At 39.7% G+C, this 19,654-nt stretch overlaps 1 protein-coding gene and 1 non-coding gene across 3 annotated transcripts in view; both read right to left on the bottom strand.

The window, feature by feature from the left end:
- UBE2K (ubiquitin conjugating enzyme E2 K) overlaps positions 1-15,810 on the bottom strand; it is a 74,220-nt gene extending 58,410 nt beyond the window's left edge. Inside the window, exon 1 of one of the 2 annotated variants that reach the window (XM_027599484.1) lies at positions 15,557-15,810. In XM_027599484.1, the coding sequence (XP_027455285.1) occupies positions 15,557-15,619 (63 nt within the window). In that variant the 5' untranslated portion in view covers positions 15,620-15,810. The remainder of the gene's footprint in view (positions 1-15,556) is intronic. The other variant, XM_027599485.2, reaches the window with a different exon arrangement.
- On the bottom strand, positions 537-682 carry LOC113925993. The gene has a single exon (XR_003521105.1). It is a non-coding gene; the product is annotated as a U12 minor spliceosomal RNA (small nuclear RNA).
- Positions 15,811-19,654: the final 3,844 nt, after the last annotated feature.

The following is a 19,654-nucleotide window of genomic DNA, read 5'->3' as shown; positions in this document are numbered from 1 at the left end:
AAAAATAAATAAAGGGGGCAAACTCAGCTGACATGTGGGTTATACCTTTCCCTTTCTGAAATTAAGACATGTTGTCTGGACCTCTGACAGGCATTTCGAGAGTTTAAGGACAAGGGTCAAACTCCTAAGAATGGTAAACTGAAAGTTAGTAGTTTATTAACACTGTAAAATCCCTAACCAAGCAACTCTGGGATACTTCTCTCCAGACTTGACTTTACTCCAGCCAAACTCAACCCCTAACTCCTAAATCCTTTTTATTAATTTATTTTTTTATTTCCTTGAAGATTTTATTTATTTGACAGAGAGAGAAACAGCGAGAGGGAACACAAGCAGGGGGAGTGGGAGAGGGAGAAGCAGGCCCCCAGAGAGCAGGGAGCTGGATGCAGGGCGAGATCCCAGGGTTCTGGGATCATGACCTGAGCCGAGCAGACACTTAACGACTGAGCCACCCAGGCGCCCCATCCTTTTTCTTTACATCTTCAGTTTCAATTCATTCTCCACACAGCAGCCAAAGTGGTCTTTTTTTAAAGGGGGGACGGGCAGGTCTTGACTCCCAAGGATCCCACAAAGTAGATGCGTAACCTTAGGGGCAACCTTTATCTGCTCAAAAATACATCTCACATTAGCAGTGAGGAATCAGGTATCACCCTGAATTACTCCCTTAGTCATAAGTTTAAGGCATCAAATTTTTTTTAAATAGAGATCTAGAGAGAATGCGTGGGTGGTAGGGGTAGGGTGGGTGAGGGGGAAGGGGGAGAGGGAAAGACAAGAATCCCAAGAGCGTTCCATGCCCAGCGCAGAGCCCGATGCGGGGATTGATCTCACAGCCCTGAGATTATGACCTGAGCTGAAATCAAGAGCTGGACACTCAACCAACTGAGCCACCCATGCGCCCCTGAAGTGGTCTTTCAAAAACAAAAATTTTGTTCTTTAAATCCTCAAATGGCTTTCAGAGTCACTTAAAATACAAATTCTTTACTTTGGACTTAGGAAGTTTTATGTGATCTGGCTCCTGCCTACATCTCCAACTTCATCTTGCATCATTCACCGCCTCTTACCACAATACTCCAGCCACAATAACCTTTTGCTTGCTTAAACATAGCAAATTTATTCCTAATTTATGGCCTTTACATTCACTATTTCCTCTGATATGGAATATTTTCTTCCCCTAAAGACATAGCTTTATCATTCAGATCTCAATTTAAGTCAAGAGTCCTAGGAAAGAACTTTTCTGGACACCCAGTCAAAAACAGCCAATTAATTTCATCTATACAGTACTGTATTTCTCTGCATTGCTTTTATCACTTATTTGTCTGTCTTACCTTGCCCCACTCATTACTATAGTCTCAGCACATATCATGGTACCTAGGATAAAGGGAGCCCTCAAATAGTTGTTAAATAAAGAGCTGCTGGTACTGATGATACAAAGATGAGCCAAGATGCTTGCTTACTCTTGAGTTTCTCAGGGAGCACTGGGTTCCCTCCTCAGTGGGGAGTCTGCTTCTCCCTCTGCCCCTCCCCCTGCCTGTGCAGGGGGCATGCTCTCTCAAATAAATGAATAAAATCTTAAAAAAAAAAAAGTAGGGAAACTAGTAGTGAAAGCCAGCTTCAACTCACTGAAAAACATTAAAAATTACAAATCTGGGTTGAAAGTCTGATTGGAATTATATTCAAAGCTCTTTTAAAAACTTCTAAACGTATGTATATATATACACATACAGAAAAAAATGAAAGAAAAAAATAGAAGGAAATAACCAAAATGAAGATGTATCTCTACATGTTTGAAATATTTCATAGACAAACAAAAATATTTTAAAGAAAAGAATTATCTCCAGGGGTGGGATTACAGATAATTTTTACTTTATTATAGTTCTATATACTTTGCAAAATTCAATAATAACATGTTACTTTTGTATTCACAGAAACTGGCCAATTATTTAAAAGAGAAAAGCAATTAAATGGTTCTACATTGACTGTATAACGATTACTAGTTCTTTCTGGATGCATGTAAGAATTGATCATCCTACTGTATGACTAAGTTAATTCCAATTTACCCTCCCAACTATCAGTTTAAGAATTATTCCCAAGGAACTCTTTCCCTGAGGTTAGGTTACCCCACCCCAACAGTTCTCCTTATTTAAACTCAACACACACACATATAATTGTTCAATGTTTCATTGCCTTACCAGACCATAATTTACTCCATAATAGCATGGACTATTTTAAAGATTTATTTATTTATTTCAGAGAGAGAGCGCGCACAAGCATGAACGGGGGAGGGGCAGAGGGAGAAGCAGACTCTCTGCTGAGCAAGGGGCCCAATGTGGGGCTCAATCCCAGGACCTTGGGATCATGACCCGAGCCGAAGGCAGAGGCTTAACTGAGCCGCCCAGACTGAGTCACCCAGGTGCCCTGGACTAAGTCTACCTTATTAACAACATAGATGGCATTCAATAAATATTTGTTGAATAAATGAAGAAAAATGTAGACTTAAACTGAAGAGTTAACCCACAGTGATACAGATGATGTCATATATAACACTAAACAGATGCCCCCTGAGATCTTTAACAGGGAAAACTACAGAATAAATCAAAAAAAGACTGCCTTCCCACCATCTTATTTCCCAGTTTTTGGCTTTGACATTGTATCACCCCAAAGCACAAACTGATGAAATTATCAACACTTACACTGAACAGAATAGGTCGCCTTTATCAACATATTATAAAGTCCCTAGTCTCAGAAGCAGGATAAGCAGTCATACTTTCATAATGGTTGGGTATGAGCTCCCTAGCGCTTAAAAAAAATCCTTAAACTCATTTGGGAAAACAAATGCCTCCTTCTTACCTGGCAATGAGCTAAGCAATGGAGGCCTGAAAATATAAGTCTCTGCCTTTAATGACTCACACTCACAGTTCCTAAGAGCAGATAAGAGATAAAGCACCTAAGTAAATACCTAAAGATATAACAAAGTATGACCAAGCCTACAAATACAATGTCTGACACATCTAACCACCTAATATCTCATCCAAACACCCAATGGCCTAGTAATACCACTCTCAGATACACACCTAAAATTCTTACACACGTGCACCAAAAAAAAAAAAAACTGGAAATAACCAAACGTTCCATAGATGCATCAACTTCAGTATATTCTATTTTTTTAAAAAAGGAAATACTACAGAAGGATTTAAGAAAAATGAAGCAAAATGTATTATCACTGCTGAAAAGCAATAGTATCAGACAACCCACACTTTAAGTATGCCAATCCCAAATAGGATAGTTCACATAAAACAAAGAAACCTTGGGGCACCTGGGTGGCTCAGTCAGTTAAGTGTCTGCCTTCGGCTCAGGTCATGATCCTAGAGTCCTGGGATAGAGCCCTACATTGGGCTCCCTGCCCAGTGGGGAGTCTGCTTCTCCCTCTGTTCCTCCTCCACACTCATGTTCTCTCTCGCTCGCTTAATCTCGCTCTCTCAAATTAAACAAAAACAAACCAAAAAACCCACAAAAACAAAACAAAACAAGGAAACCTAAAAGTAAAGTACCCACAGTCACTTGAGAAAGAAGTCTACATATACTAGCCCTGCATTTGTAATCACTAGAAAAATATGTAATCCCAAAAAGTCTGAAAATAATTAAGAATAACAGGCCTGCCCTAACACCTATGCAAAGGGTTTATGCACATTCAGCAGCACCTCCAAAAAAAAGTGTAGATGCCTTCAAAGATTTTTTTGGCTTACTGTAAATGTTACTAAGCCCATCAATTCCAGGCACTACACAAGATGAAGGAAAAAAGATGAGTAAGTATCTTCAAGGAGCTCAATGATATCTAGCAGCAGCAGAAAGACATATGTACAATTACCAATATATATGTAACTACTCTAACAAAATCCTGACAAAATGACACTGGAAAATAGGGATAAACTGTGTTTTCACAAAACGTTTATCAGGAGTGGCATTTTAGGATAAGTATATTTCAAAGGCAAAGGAGGTGGTAAGGGCTTATTCAAGGCAGACAGAACAACTAAATGGTGAGCAATTTAATGTAGCTGAAGGTCTGAGAGTGAAGTATCTGTAGGCATGCAACTGTGTCGAGACTTGACAGGAAATAGGTCAAGAAAGGTAGGCTAGAACAAAAGCATAAAAGTTTTGCCTTTATGCAATAGGCAGTAGAGAAACTAAAGGAAAATGACAAGATCATATTTTAAAAATTAAATCATGTGGCATGGGGGCACCTGGGTGGCCCATGGGTGGCCCAGTCATTTAAGTGTCTGCCTTCAGCTCAGGTCATGATCCCAGGATCCTGGGATGGAGCCCCGCATCAGGCTCCTTACTGAGTGGGGAGTCTGCTTCTCCCTTTCCCTCTTCCCCTTCCCGTGCTCTCTCTCTCAAATAAATAAAATCTTTTAAAATCAATCAATCAGTCCTGTGGCATGGCACCAGGAGAGCTGAACAGAGGATGCAGAGAAATAAATGTAAATAAGCAAACCGTTTGGGACGCCTGGGTGGCTCAGTCAGTTAAGCCTCTGCCTTCAGCTCGGGTCATGATCTCAGGGTACTGGGATCAGGATCAAGTCCTACATCAAGCTCCTTGCTCAGCAGGGAGTCTGCTTCTCCCTCTGCCTGCCACTCCCCCTGCTTATGCTCTCTGACAAATAAAGTCTTTGAAAAAAAAAAACAAAAAAACTAGGGATAAAAAAGAGGTAAAGTTTAAAAATATAATAATAAGCAAACTGTTTTACTATAGTCCATCTGGGATATGAAAACCTGACCTAGAGTAATTAATGAAAGGAATGCAAAAGAGGAAACAAAGATTTAGGAGATAGAGTTCTATCAACTTAGAAAGGGTAGTAACACAGTTATGAAGGAAAACCAGCAGTATCAGAACAACCACAAGAGGCAAGCTCTGAGAAATGAAGTGAAAGATGGACAAAATGGACTGATGAGAAGTTACTCTGCATTTGACAAATGGGAAGATACCGGTAATGCCTGAAGTAGTTGTTTCCATATGATACGGCAGAGATAGAAGCCTAAATACAGTAAGGAATATAACCCACATTTGCTCCTATAACCAAATATAAAATATCTTTATGATAATTAAAGATTTCTTAAACAAAATACAAAAAGCATACCATACAGGAAAAAACAGAAAAATGTGACTTACTTCTTTCTTTCTAAGTAAATTCTACCCCCAACACGGGGCTTGAACTCATAACCCCAAGATCTAGTCCACACTCTACCAACTGAGCCAGCCAGGCGCCCCCCTAAAAATGTGACTACTTAAAAATTAAGCTTCAGATAGAAGATATGACAAAATTAAGCAATATAAAACAGTCACAGAAGTGCCTGGGTGGCTCAGTCATTAAGCGTCTGCCTTTGGCTCAGGTCATGATCCCAGGGTCCTGGGATCGAGCCCCACATCGGGCTTCCTGCTTGGCGGGAAGCCTGCTTCTCCCTCTCCCACTCCCCCTGCTTGTGTTCCCTCTCTTGCTGTGTCTCTGTCAAATAAATAAATAAAATCTTTAAAAATATTACATTTAAAAAAAATGTAACAGTCACAGAAGGACAAATAATGTATAAGACAGTAGTTCATAGGGACAAAAAGTAGATGAACAGAATGGGCTGGGCAACAGAGAAGTAGAGTTAGCATTTAAAAGATACAGAATTTCGGTTTTACAAGATGAAATTAGTTCTGTAGATGGATAGCGGTAATGGTTGTACAAAAATGTACACTGAAATTGTAACTTAAAAATATACAAGATGGTAAGTTTTATATGTGTAGTGTACCACAATTACCAAAAAAAAGAGGATAAAAAAAAAGTTAACAATTAAGCCACATAATGGAAGTAGACGAAATCATATAAATACAGAGTTCCTGCAAATCAATAAGGAAAATACAAACCATCCAACTTTTTTTTAAGATTTTTATTTATTGGGGCACCTGGGTGGCTCAGTCAGTTAAGCGTCTGCCTTCGGCTCGGGTCATGGTCCCAGGGTCCTGGGATTGAGCCCCATATCAGGCTCTCTGCTTAGCGGGGAGCTTGCTTCTCCCTCTCCCTGCCGCTCTGCCTACTTGTGATCTCTCTGTCAAATAAATAAAATCTTAAAAAAAATTTTTTTTATTTACTTATTTTTGCGTGTGTGTGCACACACGCAAGAGGGAGGGGGACACAAGGGGGGGTAGGGGTGGGAGGGAGGGGCAGAGGGAGAAGCAGACTCCCTGCTGTCCCAGGGCTGCACCAGACTACAGATGTAGAACTCCATCCCAGGACCCTGGGATCATGACCTGAGCTGAAGGCAGATGCTTAACCAACTGAGCCACCCAGGTGCCCCAAATTTTTTTAAATGGGTAAGGAATAAGAACACTAAGTTTGCAAAAGAAAGCCTAATGGCCAATAAACACAAAAATATGCTTAGTATCTCTACTGGTAAAGGAAATTAAAATTAAAATAAGCTACCATTTCACATCCACCAGACTTACAAAAATGTAAGTCTTAGAAATGTCAGGTCACTAGAACTCTTACACACTGCTAGAAGAGTGTAAACTGATACAATCACTGGTAGGATGAAGCAATATCCAGCAATGCAGAAGATGCAAATACACTCAGATCCTACAATACTATCTCCTAGGAAAAACTCTCAGGTGTCTGAGAAAACATATATAGTAATGTTCGATGCTTTTTTTTTTTTTTGTACAACAGCTGAAAGTTGAAACTACATGCTGTCCATAGAGAATGAATAAACAACAACAAAACTGATGTGAACTACATAATTTAAAGAACTAAAGCAATATGCATTGTCATGGATAAATTCTCAAAAAAAAAAAAAAGAACACTAAAAAGCAAAGTTGCAGGAGGGGCATCTGGGTGGCTCAGATGGTTAAGCGTCTGCCTTCGGCTCAGGTCATGATCTCCAGGTCCTGGGATAGAGCCTCATGTCGGCCTCCCGGCTTGGTGGGGAATCCGCTTCTCTCTCTCCCTCTGCCTCTCCCCCTACTTGTGCTTGCTCTGTCTCTCTCTCTCTCAAATGAATAAATAAAATCTTTAAAAGAAGAAGAAGAGGAAGGAGGAGGAGAAGAAGAAAAGTTGCAGATGTAGAATATTACAATCTATGAAAAAAATTTTTTAAACTTTTAAAAACACTAAAAAGTGCTTTTATACTCAAAATTACTACGGTTTCAATAGTAAAAACAAAAGTATGAATGGGAAGGATACAGGCATCTTCAGCACAGTGGTTACTTCTAAGAGAATGGAAAAGGGAAAAGGTTACAAAGTGAACTTCATCTGTATGTTGTTTTATTTCCTGAGGGAAAGGGCAAGTTAACCAAGTATGAGAGAGTTAAGATCTGTTAAATCTATACCATGACCATAAAGGTGTTCACACCCACTGTTTTCTAAACTTCTAAGTATAAAATATTCCATAATTTTAAAAAGCATCTTTAAAAATAATGGACAGGTAGCAAGCAGCAGACATGATTGTACACTTTTCTTTCTTTCTTTTAAGATTTTATTTATTTATTTATTTATTTATTTATTTATTGAGAGAGAGAGAGAGAGAGAGAGAGAGAGAGAGAGAATGGTAGAGAGAGAGCATGAGAGGGAGAAGGTCAGAGGGAGAAGCAGACTCCCCGCTGAGCAGGGAGCCCGATGCGGGACTCGATCCTGGGACTCCAAGATCATGACCTGAGCCGAAGGCAGTCGCTTAACTGACTGAGCCACCCAGGCGCCCTGTACACTTTTCTTTCTACCATTATCAGTAAATATTTGGGAGTCAGAGACCTAGTTTCCAACCCCTGTTCTACCAAGTTGCTTGATACTGAGAAAGTTACGTACTTTCTTCGGAGCTGCAATTTTCTAATCTGTAAAATAAAAATAACATCAATCTCATAAGGCTGCCATACATAAAAAATGCCAGATAGTAGGCATTAAACTCTAAGTATTTATTATTTTAAATTTGCTAAAAGCAAAGAACTAAAGGGAGAAAAAGGACAAAGGTTTTGAATGAAATGAAGTTCTCTCCTTTGCAAAATTACGTAAGAGAACACCACGGATGTCAGATGGATGTGACCATCACTTTCTATTTTCCAAGACCCAATTTTAAAATAGGAATTTTAGGGGCACCTGGGCGGCTCAGTCAGTTAAGCATCTGCCTTCCACTCAGGTCGTGATCTCGGGGTCCTGGCATCCAACCCCATCAGGCTCCCTGCGCAGCGGGGAGTCTGTTTCTTCCTCTCCCTTGCCTCTCCCCTGACTCGTGCTCTCAAGTGTGCACACTCTCTCATTCTCAAATAAAATCTCTTTTTTTAAAAGATTTTATTTATTTATTTGACAGAGAGAGAGTGAGCATGAGCAGGGGGAGGGGCAGAGGGAGAAGCACGCTCCTTGCTGAGCCGGGAGCCCTACTCAGGGCTTGATCCCAGGACCCCAGGATCATGACCTGAGCAGAAGGCAGATGCCTAACCGACTGAGCCACGCAGGCGCCCCCTCAAATAAAACCTTAAAAAAAAAATAAAGTAAGATAGGAAGTTTACCAAGGGATTCAAAATTACATATACCATAGGGCTGATCTGGTGCAGTTCAAGGCCACCAGAGCCTTATCAAGAAATCCCAAATAATCCTGTAAAGCTGTCTTATCTGAAAGGCTTCCAAATAAAGCACTTCTTTTTCACTAAAAAGGTCACATTTTAACACAAACTCTTCCCCAATTTATAACTGTCTCCTAAAGATAACTAACATCTTGAGAACAAGGCCCACATTTTTCTTTTGCATTCCCCTTGGCCACAGGTTGTTTGCACACAGGTGACAAAGAAACTCTATCAGAAATACTAAAGCCCCTTCATTTAAATCTTTTCTGCAGGCAAATTCACATAGAGCTTTCACTACACCACTGAAGGAAACCTTTATGATCCAAAACAACAATAAGCAGAATATGAACATATAGCTAATTTTGACATCTTAACAGCTATCCGTTCGTATGTCCCAGGAATTGCTCTGAACCCTGTAAAGGCTCAATCTTCCTACATTCTTACAGATAGGAAAACTAAGATACAGAGTCAAAATGCTGCAGGTGTTAAATTGAAAAGCCAGGACTCAAAGCAAATCTAATTCCAAAGCCCACGCTCTTAATCACTAAGCTAAATTTACTCTATCATGCTTAAGGAGTGAAATATCTCTGCCTCCTGCCAAATTTAAGTTCTCACACCAAGACAGAAAAAAAGGCAAAATATACTTAAATACAATAGTCAATATTAAATCATCACTCATACTTTATTAGCATTCAACATTTACAGTATTATTTATGAAAAAAATAGTCCCATAAAGCAATCATATATAATGGTTAGAATGGACTGGTATGCAAAAAGCCTGGGTTCATTAACCAGATCTGTATCACTGAAAAACCATCAATCTCTTCAGGCCTCAGTTTCCTGATCTTACAGACGAGGAATCTGGCCTAGATCTAAAGTCTCTTTCAACTGGAATACTCAATGCATTTTAACGCATTTTCTAAGACACTACTAATACATTCTTTGAACAAAGATTTTTTTTTTCTTTCTCTTTTTTTGGTAAAGATTTTTTTATTTATTTGACAGAGAGACACAGTGAGACAGGGAACACAGCAGGGGGAGGGGGAGAGGGAGAGGGAGAGGGAGAGGGAGAGGGAGAAGCAGACTCCCTGCTAAGCAGGGATCCTGAGCAGGATCCCTCGATCCCGGGACCCTGGGATCATGACCTGAGCCGAAGACAGACGCTTAACGACTGAGCCTTCCAGGCACCCGTTTTGTTTTTTTCTCTAAGTAGTCTCCACGCCCAGCACAGAGCCCAATGCAGGGTTCAAACTCACAACCCTAGCCAAGATCAAGAGTTGGATGCTTAACTGACTGAGACACCCAGATGCCCCCCGAACAAAGATTCTGAAGGGCATCTTTTGAAAACCTTCAAAATTAAAACAATCATATAGTATACACTCACGTCTATTCTTTTACTCAAACATACTCAGAGCAAATCTGTACTATCAGAAGTCAGGAAAGTGCCTGGAAAGAGATGGCTGGGCGTTCCTGTGGTGCTGGTAATATTGTTTCAGACCTGATCTGGGTGCTGGTCATACTTTATGGTTACCTTTTACTTTGACATGAAAAAAGGTGTTTTTTTCCTAAAGATAATAGTGAAGATATTTAGGTGCTAATTCCACAACTATGTGTGTATATCAGAGCTGTGCACGCAAACTTTCTAAATATGTAAATGTGTTTCTTGCCTAATTTTGTCAATAATCTCTGCACCCTCGTTCCAATTCAGGTGCCTACAGAAAAAAAAAATCATTTACTTATAAATTCCAGTATTCCTGTAATTCCTTTGGCACTGTCTTCTGAAATTTGAGGTCAGTCTTAACTTTCCTTCAAAACAGAGCTCAAAAACCTCCCTCCAATATTATAGACCTGAAACTAATATAAACCTGTATATTAAGTAACTGGAATTAAAATAAAAACTACAAAACAAAAACAAAACCCTCCCTCCATACATATACTCTAAAAACTCCCATAATATTTACTCTTGCACCTAACATTTTTATTTATCTCCAACCAAGTAAATCTGGAGCTGTGGTTAATATGCTCAATAACTGTTGATAACATTATTTACTGGAAAATAAGAATATATATTCTTCACAAAGGGGTGACATGTAGGAAATCCCAGATGCATCTAAATCTATGCCTGATGGACAGAGATCAAAGTCTTTACAATAGTAAAATAAAACAAGAAATGCACCCCAAACAGTATTACTTGAACAGGTATAATTTTTTTTTTACCCCATCAAAAGCTTTCCTCACTCAGCCCACACCCAGAACCCCCTAAGGCACACTATTCAAATAAGTTACACAGAGCTGTAACTTATGTAACTGTAAAAACTGCTCTTTTCCTCTTAAAAAAACTGTTCAAATTCCAGTTACATTCATTTCCAGCAGGGAATTTCACCTTTTTCTTTAAATCAAAAAGGAAAGAGTTTAAAAGAAAAAAATCATTCACAAAGGGAAAACAAATATAAAATCTTAAAGAGATCACTCAAAACTAGTAGTAGCCATGCTATAAACTTTTTTGTACCTTTACTGTCCATCTTTTAGATAAAATATACTACACATCTTACAAAGTTAATAGTCTGAAATGTTCTTCTAAAGAGTTTTGTCTACAGCAGTGGTTCTCAACATTTGGCAAAGTCTGGAGACATTTTAGTTGCTTCAACTGGCAGGGAGCGAGGGTAAGGAGGTCGGGAGGAGGGTTAGCTGTGCTACTGGCAGCTAGTGATAGAAGCCAGGGATACTATTAAAACATCCTACAATGCAAAGAAGAGCCACTCTGACAGCAAAGAATTCATTATCCGCCTAAAATGTCAATAGTGCTAAGGATGAGAAACTATGGTCTACAGAAATCAACAGATTTACTTCTAAAGACTTGCCAACTAGTTCTATAGATCAACCTAGATCAAATACATTAAATTTAAAATGACACTAAATACAAAATCCATTTAAACACATAAAAGAAAACTTACACTACAGTAGTTTCCATGAAACCAATCTGTAATGCCATAAATTTAAATATTCCCTATTGAAATCTTAGAAAATGTTAGCAAAGTACAATTACAATATGAAAAAACTACAAATAACATATAACAAACAATCAAACATGGGTATGTGCACTGACTTAAGGGCATTTTACTTCACTGAGCTTCAAATTTTAAAGTATTTTGCAGGGGTGCCTGGGTGGCTCAGTCTGTTAGGTGTCTGACTCAGTTTCGGCTCAAGTCATGACCTCAGGGTCTTGAGATGAAGCCTGATGCAGGGCTCTGAGCTCAGTGGGGAGTATGCTTGAGATTCTCTCTCTCACTCTCCTTTTGCCCCTCCCACAGCTTGCACTCTCTCTCAAATAAATATTTTTTAAAAGTATTTTGAATATTAACATCAACTAAATCTTTAATTTAGAGGTTAACACTTATTTTAATGTGTTTCTTTTTTAAGATTTTATTTATTTGTCAGAGGGAGAGAGAGAGAGAGACCACAAGCAGGGGGAGCAGCAGGCAGAGGGAGAAGCAGGCTTCCCACTGAGCAAGGAGCCCCATGCGGGACTCGATCCCAGGATCCTGGGATCATGACCTGAGCCAAAGGCAGACGCTTAACCGACTGAGCCACGCAGGCGTCCCTTATTTTAACGTTTAAACTATTAAATTAGGTTGTGTTTATTTATTTTTTTTAAATTAGGTTGTGTTTAAATCCTGTAACCAGTAATACAAGCCAGTCTCAGTTATTTTTAAATAATTAAAGCATGCCTATCCTTGTAAAGTAATGACAGTGTGGTACAATATAAACACAAGCAGACCTAGATCCAAATCCCAAAGCTATATGTTTACAGACAAATAATTTAACTTCTTTGAAACTCAATTTCCTCATCTAAGAAATAAGAAATCTAAATCAAAGAAATGTTCTTGAAAATTAGCAGTAATGCATAAACAAATGGTACTGAGAGCCACTCTACAAATGGTGGTTAGTTGTTAACAGCAATAATAATAATACAACCTGTGAATATGGATTATAGTTTTATTATATCCTCACAATCAACATTTCACTTAGTAATTTGACTCATAAAATAACTATAAAATGTATTTTAATCAATTTTCCATTCCTGGCAATTTGAAATATTACTTAAAATTCACACACATATAAAATTAATGTCTGACACATAAAGGATGGATTTCCAAATAGTCTCAAGGGAAAAAGGTCTAGGTGCCTTTATTTATTATTTTAAGTAAATAATATATTTGCATGACTCAAAACTCAAAAGGGATCCTTTGATGCCTGTTACCCCAGACGCCCATTCCCTTATATAGAAGTAATCAATTTTACCAATTTCTCATTGAGACAAATACATATATTTTCCCCTTCTTCCAACACAAATGGTGGCCTCCTCCACACTATTCTGCACCTTGCTTTTCACATTTGATTTATCTTGATTATATTTTAATTAACACATTCCAAGAATGGTCACTTACAACTTCTTATGGTCAGAATTCAGCAAATGTCAGCTATCTTCGTAAGACAACTTAAAAGGCCAAAAAAAAAAAAAAATCCTCAAATCAACCGGTATTCTTAGTAAACAAGAGCAGATGAAACAAACTTTGGTAAATGTGGAGAGTTACATAAATGAAATGATGAAATACTTGGTTACTTGACCAGACACTCAAAATACTACATTTCCACACTTAAAAAGGAAACACGTGGACTGTATTACAAATCCTTCAATAAGCTGAAAGTAATCAACATTATCCACTCATAGAACTGGGCCTACTAAATTATCAATGAAATAAAATACTGGTGAAAATAAAGCTATTTATTGGTTATAATCCAAGATTAAATTATCTGACCCTTTTCTAAATGTACTCTGCAACTTATTTTCTGGAAGAAGTTTCCTTCCAGATTTATAAAGGTACTCTTCTTAAAAAAAGATAATTTGTTGCATTTCCTATTCTCTTCCTCTGAAATACTATAATGCTTACTTGAAGCAAGGCTTCAGTATCCCTTACATATAAAAAGCAGTACTGTTTTAACAATATGCATACTAGAGCAATACTAGATTTAAGCTTTAATTGAAGTACTAAAAATATCATGATGAATGTCACCTCATATAAGCAAAGAGACCATATGAATTACGAGAGCAGTAACTTACCATTTTCAAGTAACAGAAAATAAAGTATTTGAAAGAAGTCTTATATTCTCAGGCTTGTACAACTTTATTACAGAAGAAATGTTTTGGGCTGTTGGCAACTGTATTAACTGAATCTTTCATTAGGAATATATATGTCAACTATCCTGGAATATACTTTCTTGCAAATAAAAAGTTAGAATTATTGTTTCACTGTATATCAGTACAGACATTTATGACCCTATTTCTGCACTGTACCGCAAAAATACAAAGTCATCCTTCCATTCAGAGTTTTGGCACTTGAACAAATACAGAGGTCAGAGTTCATACACATGCTCTGTAAAACATCATTTCTCACAGACTACTACATTCAATCAATCTGCTAGTACTGGTTATTTTTAAGTTAATTTTAAAGAATTATATTCAACATGTCTAATTGGAAAAATGATCACTGTAGAATCAGTGACACAAATAAAGCTCAAGTACTATCATTTATGTCTATTACTCATCACATACTTAGAATGATGAATTTCACAAATCATTTAGATTATCAAAGTTCCAACATGAGAAAGATACAAATAATGATACATTTAACAATGGTATGTAACATCTTGAAAATAATAAGTATTTCAGCATTACTTTTTCATCTCTCTTTGTTAAATCCAAGGAGGAAAAACAACTTGGCATTCTTGTTGATTTGAGTATGAAAAATTGTACCAACACTTGCATAGTTTTGAGTCAAATCGCTAGGGAATTTTAAATACATTACATAAATAAATATGGCCAACATCAGAGTAAATTCTGCAAGACTCAAGAGCAGCTTGAGACCAAAAAAATGTTTTTAATAATTTCAGATAAGATACATCGAGACAAACCTACTCAATAAGGAGGTATAATAATGTATTGATGTGGTGAAATCCCACGTTTTTAATAGGACTGTTTTTCAAAAGTAAGAATCAAGTTAACTATGAGGGACATCATAATGAAGTTTCATGGCACAACACAACAGTCACAGAGGCATTGTCTTAGAGACTCTGATCTGTAACTTGTAAACAATTTTTTGAAATAAGCTACTCATACCCTTCATTATTTTTTCCTAACGAAAAACATTTAAATGCCTTTAATACACCAAACAACTTGCCTTCACCCAATCAAAACGCTTTAGATGTCAACAGAAAAGAGGCCTAGAAATTGGGGGCCCGGGGGTCGGTGAAAATGAGATAATGATCTAATTCGGAATTAATTTCCTACCTCAGGTGAAAATTCCCTTATCTCCCACTCAAATAAAATAGTATCCCATTATGTCTCCTCTTCTCTCCCAACACCGAACTAAGGAGGGAGTAACTCTGAACGTCCTTCTTTCATCAATACCTAAGGCCTTTTACCGCTCCTTCCCAAAGGAAAGGACAGTGGAGGCCAAACAGGCTATAATGTAGAATACCCTTAAAAGTGTGGGCCTTTGAGCAGCGCGGCTCTCCGGATCCAGTTACCACCTTTCCCCTTCCCCCAACCCACTTCCCGGGTTTTCTCAGGCTCGGCCTGCTCCCTCCACACCCTACAGCCACACTTCCAGCTGTTGCCACTGCCTCGGGGCTCTCTCTAGAGCTCACACCCCTCCAAGAAGTGCCCCCTTCTTCATCTGCCCCCCAAACCGTGTTCCTCTCCAGACCACCCGCCCGCGAGGCGGTCCATCCCAGGGCCCAGGGAGGGGAGGAGAAGGCGACGGAAGCAGGGGGAGACTGCTGCTTCCCCACAGGCAGAAGGGCGACCGCAAGGAGGGCCACCCAGGGGTTACCGGGGATACTGGGGTCTCCGCTGGAAAAACCCTCCCGCCCTGGGCTGGGGTGGGGGATGTCCGGGAGTTCATTTCTGACCTCCTCGCTCTTCAGCACCTCCTTGAACTCCCGCTTGATTCGCTGCACCGCGATGTTGGCCATGTCTCCGCCCGCAGCTGATTCGTACCCGCCTCCTCCGCCACCGCTACGACCACCGCCACCGCCGCCACCTCTTCCACCACCGCCTCCTCCCTCGGCGATTCACACCGGAGCACACGAACGCTGCCACTGCCACCCCGGCCGCCGCGCTCTCCTCAGTGTGGAATCACCTCCGCGCCCGGCCACCAAAATGGCGCCGGGTCCGCGCATGCGCAAGACGGTGACCCGGCCGGGCGGCGCAGCCGCTCCCGTTGTAGCCCCATACGCCTCAAACGCGAACCCGCGCCGAGCCGCGCCGCGCGTCTCTGCCGGAGCTGCGGCCGCGCGGCTCCGCCCTGCCGGCGTCTGGGGCCAGGAGGGTGCGGCTTCCGCGCCGGCCCGCCCTGCCAGGGCCTCCCGGGTCTTCTCTTGTGCCGCCGTCACTCTTCAGATCACTGCGGTGTGGTCGGGTCTTCCAGCCCATGGCCTCTGACTGAAGACTGAGACCAAGCTAACGGGTTCACGCGGCCCCACTCGGCTACCAGCGCCTACAAGCGCCGTCCTGACTCAGCCAGACCCAGAACCCACAGGCTTAATGTGCCTGACTGTGTCTAGTGTATAAAAGCACCATTCCAGAACTCGATACGGCCCATTTTCTGTTGGTGTAGCCCAGAAAAATCCAGTGCCGTCCGTTTTTGTTCTGAAGCCATTAGAGTGTCACTACTAATCCGATCGTTCCAGGTACCACACGTCACTGAATTAAGAGTGGTCGTTGTTGGGTCCCATCAGGTGTATTTCAAACAGGTACTCTATGTAGATGCCTGAGGTGGATTTAGAAGCCAGATGTTGATCTCTGAACTACTGAGATAATTAATACTGTTTTAATAGTTTTTAACCTCGAGTGTACATCAGATTCCCTGAAGAGCTTGTTAAAAAAGACCAGGTTGCTAGACCCCCATCCCTAGAGTGTGGGGTGGGCCCAATAATTTGCACCTCTAACAAGTTCTCTTGCTGCTACACTATGAGAACCACTAAACTAAAACATGTGAAAATAGTTTGTATATTAAAGTGAAAAATGGAGAAATAGAGGCTTCTTGTGGAGGAACGGTAGCTTTACTTCTGTAAGCCTAGGGCCTACAACGGTGTCTGGCACTAGTAGGCACTCAATAAATATTGAATGAACAAATGAAGATAAGAGTAAAATATTTTAAGTGGGAAGTAAGCTCGAAAGGCAATTTGAAAGTCGTTGCTAGGGTTTCAGTAAATAATATGGTTTTGGTGCCGAGCGGTGCTTTAAATACAATAAGTAATAAAGGTTATTTAGTCTTTATTTCATGAGCTTCTTTCACCTAATCAATTAGTAAAGTGTCCTCCTAGAAAAATATCACAAATACACGGTCTTAGCAAAAATTACTAAAATTATGGCACCAAAAAGGAACTATCCCCCGGCAGTGAATCATTCAAGTGGAAGTACATGGAAAAAAAGTTCTTGAACTTCTGCCACAGGAACCAAGAAGAGATTTTTGATCCCAGCTCTCCTCCATGCTAGCTATCTTAGCCAACCTTGGTTTCCTCATCAGCAAAATAAAGAAGCTGGATTAGATGATGATCTCTTTCAAGTTTTAAAAGCTCAGAATTCTAAAGCATCTTTTGGAAACATCTTCCAAAGTGGACTAACATAAATTATAAAAACCCTTCCAGCAGAGCCCCCTAGTGGTCCTAAGAGGAACCAACTATACCTCTGGGTCATGGTACAAGGAATTACTGGTATAATGTAAATCATGCAATGCTATGTGTATTTGTGTCAGTACATTAAAAATAGTTATTTTGGAGCGCCTGGGTAGCTCAGTCGTTAAGCATCTGCCTTTGGCTCAGGTCATGATCCCAGGGTTCTGGGATCGAGCTCTGCATCAGGCTCCTGCTCCGCGGGAAGCCTGCTTCTCCCTCTCCCACTCCCCCTGCTTGTGTTCCCTCTCTTGCTGTGTCTCTCTCTGTCAAAAAAAAATAAAAAATAAAAAATCTTTAAAAAAATAAATAAAAATAAATAAAATCTTAAAAAAATAGTTATTTTGAAGTCTGCAAAAAGTGTTTTGAGTAATTTACATTTGTCAACTTCATTCAGTCCCCAATCTTAATCTTGGAACTTCAAAGAAACTTGCAACACTCAAAGCACAGGGGGACTGCTTAGAAGAGTATGGTAATTTCTTTGGCGGAGAGGGGTTTGGTCTTTTTTTTTTTTCTTGAGAGAGAGAGAGAAAGCAGGGGAAGGGCAAAGGGAGAAGGAGAGAGAGAATCTTATACAGGCTCCCCACTTAGCATGGAGCCCCACACAGAGGCTCCATCTCAAGGCTCTGAAATCATGACCTGAGCCAAAATCAAGAGTCGGACACTTAACCGACTGAGCCACCCAGGCGCCCCTGGTCATTTTTAAACACATATAATCATTGGCCTTGAAATTCTACTTCTAGGAAGTCATTCTACAGTCCTACCAGAGAATGAGGCAACTACATATTAACTGATAATGAGACAATTCCCAAAGTACATTTTAAGGCAAAAAAAGCAGTATGCTAAATGCAATGTGTTATCTTGGATTAGATCCTAGAACTGAAAGGACATAACTAGTGAAATCTAAGTAAATTCTGTAATTTAGTTAATAGTATTGTACCAATATTAATTTCTTAGTTTTGACATGGTACTATGGTTATGTAAGATGTTAACATTAGTAGAAGTGGGTAAAGAGTATACAAGAATCTCTGAAACTTTTCTGTAAATCTACAATTACTCCAAAATAAAAAGTTTACTTTTGAAAAAGCACTATGCAGTCCATATTGTATGTAGTATACCACCATATGTGTGAGGGAAGAAAGGAATATGCTGGTGTATATACTTGTGAATCCTCAAAATATCACTGGAAAAAGGCATAAGAAACTGACAGTAGGGCATATCTCTGAGAAAACAACTTAAATGCCTTGGAGAAGGCAAAATGGGAGAATTTTCACCATGTACCCTCTTGTATATTTTACCTATTCAAAACTAAATTTTTAAAAAATGGGTTTCCAGTAATGCAGATTATAAGCTCCTCACTATTATGATCTAGTTCTGGTTGATTACTTCATTAAAAATTAATTAATCAAACAAATAATTATTGAGTGCCTACTATGTGCCAGGCACAATGTAGGCCCTAGAGGTATATCAGTGAACAAGAAACAGAAAACCTCTGGAATTGCAGGATTTACATTCTGTCAGGGATAGGGAGAATTCATCTCAAAGTTCAGTCCACAGAAATGTGGGGGGTCCCTGATAATGTTTTCGGGGATCAGTCTGCAATGACCAAACTATTATCATAATACAACTAAGACATTATTTGCCTTTTGCTATGTTGACATTTGCACTGATGACATAAAAGCAATAGCGAACAAAACAATTACTATACTATTAATAATTTTATTAATACCATGCACTCACTTTTGAAAATACCAGTTTTGGGGTTCCTGGGTGGCTCAGTCACTTAAGCATCTTACTCTTGGTTTCAGCTCAGGTCATGATCTCATGGGTGGTGAGATCAAACCCTACATCAGTCTCTGTTCGAGATTCTCTCCTTCTGCCCCTCCCCCCCAAAATAAATAAATAAATCTTAAAAAAAGAAAAAGACCAAAAATACCAGTTTCAGAGGCATCTGGCTGGCTCAGTTGGTGGAGCATGCGACTTGATTTCGGGGTCCTGAATTTGAGCCCTGCATCGAGTATAGAGCTTGTTTAAAAAAAAAAATACCAGTTTTACTTTTTTTTTTACTAAGAATTGCACTTTTATTTATTTATTTATTTAACATTTTTATTAAATGTTAATGGGCCCGGGGATCATGACCTGAGCCAAAGGCAGATGCTTAACTGACTGAGCACCCAGGAGCCCCTCACTTTTTTTTTAAAAAGATTCTATTTTTAAGTAATCTCTACACTGAACGTGGGGCTCGAACTTACAACCCCGACATCAAGAGTCACATGCTTGGGGAGCCTGGGTGGCTCAGTCGTTAAGCATCTGCCTTCGGCACAGGTCTTAATC

This window comes from Zalophus californianus, chromosome 2, assembly GCF_009762305.2.
Source record: "Zalophus californianus isolate mZalCal1 chromosome 2, mZalCal1.pri.v2, whole genome shotgun sequence".
Lineage (NCBI taxonomy): Eukaryota > Metazoa > Chordata > Mammalia > Carnivora > Otariidae > Zalophus > Zalophus californianus.
Note: the sequence above shows the minus strand (reverse complement) of the source record. Positions and strands in the feature narration are given on the sequence as shown.